The sequence below is a fragment of the Myotis lucifugus genome, unplaced genomic scaffold (genome assembly GCF_000147115.1).
Source record: "Myotis lucifugus unplaced genomic scaffold, Myoluc2.0 scaffold_1, whole genome shotgun sequence".
NCBI classification, from domain to species: domain Eukaryota; kingdom Metazoa; phylum Chordata; class Mammalia; order Chiroptera; family Vespertilionidae; genus Myotis; species Myotis lucifugus.
Window position 1 is genome coordinate 31,750,148 of NW_005871049.1, and position 8,492 is coordinate 31,758,639.

At 42.3% G+C, this 8,492-nt stretch overlaps 1 protein-coding gene across 6 annotated transcripts in view; it reads left to right on the top strand.

Annotated features, from left to right (window-relative positions):
• The window catches only part of CLCN3 (chloride voltage-gated channel 3), an 82,328-nt gene extending 79,246 nt beyond the window's left edge, over positions 1 to 3,082 (top strand). For 3 of the 6 annotated variants that reach the window (XM_023755583.1, XM_006081885.3, XM_023755586.1), the window contains one exon: positions 227 to 3,082. In XM_023755583.1, coding sequence (XP_023611351.1) covers positions 227 to 385 — 159 coding nt within the window. In that variant the 3' untranslated portion in view covers positions 386 to 3,082. The remainder of the gene's footprint in view (positions 1 to 226) is intronic. The other 3 variants (XM_014456659.2, XM_006081886.3, XM_006081889.3) reach the window with 2 other exon arrangements.
• The last annotated feature ends 5,410 nt before the right edge of the window (positions 3,083 to 8,492 follow it).

The following is an 8,492-nucleotide window of genomic DNA, read 5'->3' on the forward strand; positions in this document are numbered from 1 at the left end:
CAGTGGAAAGAACATTGTACTATTAGTGACCATAATACTTTTTATATCAAAGGATGGTAGCTGGGTAATTTGATTATCTTTACCAATAAAATATTTTTGAAAGTACAATATCAGGCACTTGCTTTGCTCTATTCCTGTCAACAAAAAGGATTTAGCTATAAATGTAGCTTCTCATTTTCTTTTTCCCTTTTATTTTAATGGCAGTCTTCTCTTTATTTTTTTTCAGGCGCCTCCTTGGCATTATAACAAAAAAAGATATCCTCCGTCATATGGCCCAGACGGCAAACCAAGACCCCGCTTCGGTAATGTTCAACTGAACCCCGTAGATGAGGACAGAGAGGAGGCAGAAGAGGAAGTTCATTTGTTGAATAGCACAACTCTGTAACCTGAGGGAGTCGTCTACCTATAGTTCTCCTTTAAACAAAAAAAGAAAGAAAAAGAAAAAAGAAAATATAAAAGCCAGGCTTTTGCAACATGGTTTGCAAATAATGCTGGTGGAACGGAGGAATTGTTTGGGGAGGGAAAGGAGAGAGAAGGAAATGAGTGAGGTATTTCCCCGTCTAAGGAGAGCAGCCAACCACCTCCTGTCATTCTGCACTGGATGCGTTCAGCTGAGGATGTGCCATGAAAGTGCAGACTTGAGCCCCAAAGGAGAGGGCCCTGGAGCCCTGGAGCACCCGGCCTGTTACTCCAACATCGCAAAGACGTGTTATCAGTCCCCGTTTCTGGAGGGGTTACTTTGAATTGAGCCATCTATAAGACTGCAGGTCTTGCCCTTTTTTAATCAAAACTGTTCTGTTTAATTCATGAATTGTATAGTTAAGCATTACCTTTTTACATTCCAGAAGAGCTTCTCTCTCTTTCTTTCTCTCTCTGTAACAAAGCCTCTTTAAATTGGTGTGCCCTTTTGAAGCAATCCTTTCTCATATTGAGATGTACTGTGATTTTACTGAGGTTTCATCACAAGAAGGGAGTGTTTCTTGTGCCACTACACTAACCATGTAGTTTTTTTTACCATCACTGAATGCTTGGAGCCGACACATGCACCATAACAAAGGCCGATCAAACAGGTACAATCTTGAATGAAGCATGAATGAGATCTCTCAGCTTGTGTGCTGTGTGGTTCAGAATCTTTTTGTTTTTCCCCCTCTCAGATTTTATGGATAATGTGACCTGGTCTTATGCATATTTTCTATTTCTAAAACTGCTATGAAATACAAGTACTGTTCAGCATAAGGAAGCACCGTGCTACTGCTCTGACAGTAAAGAGAAGTAACTATTCTGTTTAGCTATATCTGAAATTAACTGCATGTTTAAACACTGGAATTTTTTTTTCTTCTTGAAATTAGATCAGTAATTTTTTTCTTTCCTCAAGATATTTTACTGCTGACACTGAAGAAATGTAATTCATAACTTGCACTAATGTATATTTCTTTTTCTTAAAAATTTACCATTCTTATTTATATTTTTATGGATTAAAATTTATAAAATACAGATCAGTTAATATCTCACTTAAGTAATTTTACCTTTTTAATGTGATTTTTATAGACTAATTCTGACTTACAAATATGGAGATATGAACAGAGTTTACAATGGGAACAAGGGTTTGAGAGAGGATGTGGTTATTTATGATCTAATGTGTACATAAACCTTCTTCTGATCCTTCACTGCCATCCCCTGGATTCTAGCATCTGACCTGTCCATTCTGACTCATTAATGGAAAATTGAAACACTACAAATCACTTTGAAGATTAAAATCAAACATTAAATAGTGTTTACCTTTAAAAAAATCAAATGAAATTGCAAAAATAGCAGTTAAAATTGTAATCAGAACATAACCTTTGAATCTTCGGGTATGTCACATCCAGAGGTATTCAATGATGTTTTGACTATTCACAGCGCATATTTTGCAGGATGAATTGAAAATGTATTGGGGTATGTTTGGGATTGTTTTTGGAAATGTCTGTCTTAATCATGGTCTTAATTCACTATCGGCAAAGGTAGTTTTCTTGAAGGACTGGCCTGAATATTCTGTGATTATGCATTTTTGGTTGGAAAGTGATTTTTTGCAGACATTTTCTGAAACAAACTGGCAATGAGCTGCTTTTTTGGAAGTGAGTCTTCACTTCCTAGTTTTTAATAGATCTGTAAGATCACATAAGATGGGTAAAATCTTGAAGATTTACAAGATCATGAAGCCATATTAGAATGACAATTGTTAAGTTGAACAAAATTTTAGAAACTCTGTGAAACATTTTAGTTTTGCTATCTGCCTAAAATTGGTACTTTGTCCAAGACACTTCCCCACTTTGGCAGACTTCAAGTTTTCTGGCCCCTTCAAAGTTTCTTTGACCATCCAGAGTACGATCATTTCTGAACGATGGTTGTGTGTATCTTATCTCCAGCTTGTCTGAAGTGTGCAAGGCGCTGCTGGAGTGTGAGTTCCTCAGCACTGGCTACCGAACAACTTAATTGCTTGTCCTCAGTTACAAGCCTTCGAAGGAGTAGCGAGTTTCTTTGCAGGTAGCTTCATCATAGTAAACTTTACATGGATTTCGTTTTTCATGTTAGGTCCTCCTTTCATTGCCCATCCTGCTTCAGAGACTGACATTTCAGGGTGAACACTCAAGGTGTATTTCTATCTCTGATGTGTCTTACAGCTGAAATACAGGAAAAGTGCCATATTTCTATGCATTCAGTGGTTTTCTTTGGGATTACGATCTGTTCCATTTTTCTTCTTGATATGTTGAGGTATGTCTGCTTTTTCACCAAACTGTGAAATAGTGGAGATCATGAAATATATGTGCCTGGCTGATTGGCAAATAATATGTGGAGCACCTTATTTGCGTCGCTTTTTGGAGAAGGTCTGATGAGAATGGGCAAGGGTGTCAGCATCTCTTCCTAATAATTGTTTTCAGTTTTGGTTCATGAAGAATGCTTAGTTTGTTAACCTGTGATGTTGCCTAGAGCTGTATTTATCTGTTTTTATTTATACTAGTATAGTAAAGCTGCATATCATTACAGTAAAAATGATTACTGTGATGAGTTAATCAGAATATCTATTAAAATCTATATGACAATGTGTGGTTTGCCCTTCAATTATACTTAGAAACCCTTCCACTTTTACTCTTTTTGCAGTGCAGGCCAGTATGTTTGGCACAAGCAGCCTTAAAGGGGTGATATATATGTAAAGCTTCTCTCAGATTACAGAACCATTCATGCACGTTGCAAGCAAGGAGCAACCAAACAGCAGCTGCTGGATTGAACAGCAGGGTATATACATACCAGCAATAGTACAGAGCCTCCCTGTCTGTGCAAGTTGCAGGTTTACAGAAAGATTTCATTTCCGTTTACATTCACAAAACCATGGTGTTTATTATTATTTTTAAATGTTTTTATTGATTTCAGAGGGGAAGGAAGAGGGAGAGAGAGAGAGAAACATCAGTGATGAAAGAATCATCGATCGGCTGCCTCCTGCACGCCCCCTACTGGGGACTGAGCCAGCAACCCGGGCATGTGCCTTTGACCAGAATTGAACACTGGACCCTTCAGTCTGCAGGCCGACACTATCCACTGAGCCAAACCAGCTAGGGCAAAAACCATGATATTTAAAAAGAAAGAAAGAAATATTATGCTATTTGTATGAAGAGAAAGTATGTGATTTACATTTTAAAATTTTACCTTGGAAACTTGCTAATAGAACTGCCTAAAAAGAAGTGGTGACATTTGATTGTTAAAAGATTTCAGGAGTCTACTAATATTAAACTTTTAGTAAAGAGGCAAGCACTTACTAAAAATTCAAGGATAGAACTTTTATTCATTTCATTTGGTCATTCACTAAGTACTTACTGAACACTTACTGTGTTCTAGGCATTATTCTCTGTCTTTGAAGCTGACATTCCATTTGGGAAAGAGACACATAATATGGTATGCCAGATGGTGGTAAATATCACAAATTCAGTGGAAAAATGCTTCCTACATGCTACACATTGTTGTAGGCATACATGAATCAGACAGAGTTCTAAGGGAGCGAAGTTAGGGTAACCAAGGAAGGCCTCAGGGATAAGGTGACATCTCAGCAGAAACCTAAAGAAAGTGAGGGAATGATAGTTATCTGTGAGAAGAGGAAATAGATGCAAACATCCTGAAGTGTAGGACATGCCTGACAGGTACCGGGAACACTAAGCAGGTCACTGTGGCTGGAGGGGCAAAGGTATGAGATGAGAAAAGAGGTTGAGTGTGTAAGAATTTGGCTTTTGTCCTGAATAAAGCGGGACTCTGGTGAGGCACAGAGTGACGTGATTGATCTCTGGCTGCTTCAGTGGAATAGACTGGAAGGGGCAGGGGTGGAAGTGGGAAGACCAGCTCGAAGGCTCTTGGAATAACAAGGTAAGTTCTGATAGAGGTTTGAATCTGACTGGAACTGGTGGAAGCTGTTCAAGGGGTTGGATTCTAGACATTCTGCAGGTGGAAGACAGGATTTGCTAACAGTGTGGAGTGATGGGAGTAAAGGTTGTCACCATGGTTTTTGGTCTGAGCACAGAACAATAGAATGGCTACTGACTGAAGTGGGAAAGACATCACAAAGAATAGATTGGGGGATGTGCACAGAGAGGAATTTTGGTTTTAGGCATTACGTTTTAGACGTCTAAGTGGGGATGTCCAGCAGGCAGTTGAACATATGAGACAGGTTGAGGAGAAACTCCCAAGTGTAGCCTGAGATACTTAGACAATGGGAAGCATCCTGGGACAGGAAGGGGTCACCATGGGAGGAAGTGGACAGAAAGGACTGAGAACTGATGCATTTGTATGTTTGGATTTGAGATGAGCTGCCGGGGTCCAGCCGCAGTGGTCCAGGGGTTCCCAAAGGTGTGGACGGAGTTGGCGAAGAATGATTTACACGGAGACAGCGTTCAGATGATCAGCCTATCTCTCTTAGTCTCCATGGATCTTACTGTGCCTGGCTGAGGCCACAGAGAGAGAACCAGAGGCAAGCTGAGCCTTTATTTTATAGTCAGAGGTAAACAAGGTAGTGGTTACCATAGTTACACTGTTCTTGTGAGTTTCACTGGTTTTGGCCACTTCCTGCACCTCCCTCAGCCCATTAGCTTCCCAGATAAGATCTAGGGAGGATAAGGTCAAGCCTAATTATGCTAAGAGGACTGTGCCCTCTAAGCTGGGACTGTTTGTGACTTTGCCAAGAGGTCAGTCTGAGGCTTAACCCTATAGCTGCTCCCCACAATGAGCCAGTGAGGTAGGGTGGGGAGTGTGCCATTAAGGGAAGGATAGTCCCCTAAGGTAAATGAGTAATAGTTTTAACTGGTAGGTCAAGTAAATGAGGGCTGAAAATAGGCCAGCGTGGAGATAACAAATTTGACCAAAGCAGTTTCACTGGGATCAGGCAAAAATCTGATTGGAACAGGTTTGCCAGAGATTGGAAGGAATTAAGGGCAGCTATTAGAGCGCCTGAGATTTTCAGAAAAGGGATGTGTGATAAAGGGTATTTTAAGATGCAGGACATTATAGCTTTCATTTTTGATGGGAATGTGTAAGAGGGAAATTAATCAACTGAGGGGTCCTTGAGTAGCTAAAAGGGATGTCATCTGGGTACACAGCAGGACACTAAGCAACATTCATAGGAATAAGGAATGGTAGTAATGTGGTGAGATTTCATGGAAGTTATTTTGATTGCTTCTGTTTTCTGTGAAATAAACTGAGGATGGAGGATCTGTTGCATGTTTGGGAAAAATGTGAAAGTAGGAATGAAGGGCAGCAGCATGACCAACTTGAGGTTAATGGTTCTGTTTTTTCTCCAGCATGTATATTCTTTCTTACTGAGGGGGCTGTGTACTTATGGCGTAACTGGAGATGAGGCATTAAAATTCCTGACTAGAAGTGTTTCCTTTTAAATAGTCCACTCATACGTTTTATCAAAAACATTAAGTATCTCATAACATCTGTTTAAGGACACAGCTCACAAAGTAGGTAACTTTGGGGACTACAAAATGTGGGAACTAAACTAGATGAACTCAGGGCTTTCCTGTAGTCCATATGAAAGGGAAAGAGCTTCTGGGCACTTTAGCCTAATCCACAATGTTTGCTATTTTACACTTCATGATTTGCTTTGTTTTTCAAGTGAAGGACATTTTGTCAGGTTTAATGAGGATCTGAATCTGGTAAAACACAGATTTGTACTGGAAGTACAATGAAGTAATTTGCAATGGAAAACTAAAATCTAAATGAATAGTATACTGACTTCTATGTTGTATTATCTATATACTAGAGGCCCGGTGCACAAAATCGTGGGGGGGGGGTGTCTGTCAGCCCAGCCTGCACCCTCTCCAATCCGGGACCCCTGAGGGAATGTCCAACTGCCTCTCACAATCTGGGACTGCTGGCTCCTAACCACTCGCCTGCCTGCCTGCCTGATCGCCCCTAACTGCTACCCTGCTGGCCTGATTGCCCCTAACTGCCTCTGCCTCGCCCGCACTGCACCCAGGATTCCCTCCTCCGGCCGATCACAGGCACCCGGGACTTGGGCTTCCCTCCCTCTGGCTGGCCACAGGCACCCAGGACCTGGGCCGTCTTCACCTGGGTCAGCTGCAGCCACAGGGGACCGTGGGCAGGCGGCTTCACCCAGGCCACAGCCACAGGCACCTGGGACCACAGGGCAGGCGGCTTGTCCCTCTCCTGGGCCGCAGCCTGGCTGGTCCCCATTCCTCTCTCCCCAGTGTTGAATGTCTGAGCTGTTATGGTGTGACAACCATTTGCATATTAGCTCTTTATTATATAGGATATAAAACCCTAATATGTAAATAGACCGAACAACCGGTCACTATGATGTGTGCTGACCGCCGGGGGCACGTGCGGAAGATGGCAGGCACCAGCAGCAGGTGGCAGAGCAAGGAACATGGCAGGTGTTAGCTGCAGTGAGATGGTGGAGCAGGTGAGCGGGGGCGCCAGACCAAGGCGGGGTGCCGGTCGCTGTCATTGGGGCGAGCCTCTGGCAGTTACTGAAAAATACTTTGCTCCCGTGCGCTGCAGTCCCACCTGGCGCTTGCATCTGCTGCCGGCCCCAATCGCTTGGCACTGTCAGTGGGTGTGAGCGGCAGCTGCCGGCCCTAATCGCCCCTCAGGGTTTCTCCACCTCCCCCTGCTGGTGAGGGGCGATTGGGACCGGCAGCCGCCTCTCGCACCTGCTGCCGGTGATGGTCCCGCTCACACCCACAGCTGGTGCCAGAGCATTTGGGGCGGGAGGGGCTGGGCAGGGGCATGGGAGATGGGCCGAGACCTGCCCCTATGCCCACTGCAGCTTCGTGGCCCACAGTTCCTTTCAAGGTGCACAAATTTGTGCACTGGGCCCCTAGTACTATATAAGTATACTATGGAATATGATTAGTAATACAGACTGAGTAGAAGGAGAATTGTTTTAAAGAATATTCCCAGTGGGGGAAAACATGAGTCACCAGGAGACCTTTTTAAAATGCAGTTTCGTTAGGTGGGGTCAGGCACTCTAGGAGAATACTGTACAGTATCATGGGTGTGCCTTTCCCACCCTTCATAAATCTAATCTCTAAAGCTACAGCTATTAACTCAAGTCTCAGAAATAAATTATTAGTTGCCCATGTTAAATATTGAAAAGGACTCCTGGGAGGAGAGGATAGTCTGGTTATCTAGGCATTAGGTGGTCAATTCCTGTGACATTAGAGGATGACTTTCAAATGTGATTAGGATCTCACCATTTAGATGATTTGACTACCATTTATTTGCACATTAAAAAAAACACCAGAAACCATCAAAATGAAAAGGGAACCTACTGATGGGAAAACATATTCGCCAATTATACATCAGATAAGGGGTTAATTTCCAAAACACATAAGGAACTCATACAACCTAACACCAGGAAGACAATCCAATTAAAAAATGGGCAAAGGATCTGAATAAACACTTCTCTATAGAGAACATACAGATGGCTAATAGATGTGAAAAAGTGCTTGACTTCACTAACATCAGAGATGCAAATTAAAACTATGAGGGATCACCTCACACCTGCCAAAATGGCCACCATCAACAAATCAATAAACAATAAGTGCTGGCAAGGATGTGGAGAAAAGGAAACCCTAGTACAGTGATGGCGAACCTATGACACGCGTGTCAGAGGTGACACGCAAACTCATTTTTTTGGTTGATTTTTCTTTGTTAAATGGCATTTAAATATATAAAATAAATATCAAAAATATACATCTTTGTTTTACTATGGTTGCAAATATCAAAAAATTTCTATATGTGACACGGCCCCAGAGTTAAGTTAGGGTTTTTCAAAATGCTGACACGCTGAGCTCAAAAGGTTCGCCATCACTGCCCTAGTACAATGCTAATGGGAATGCACACTGATGTAGCCACTGTGTAAAACAGTATGGAAGTTCCTCAGAAAATTTAAAATGGACACTGCCAGTTTGACCCAGTGATCCCACTTCTGGGAATATATCTAA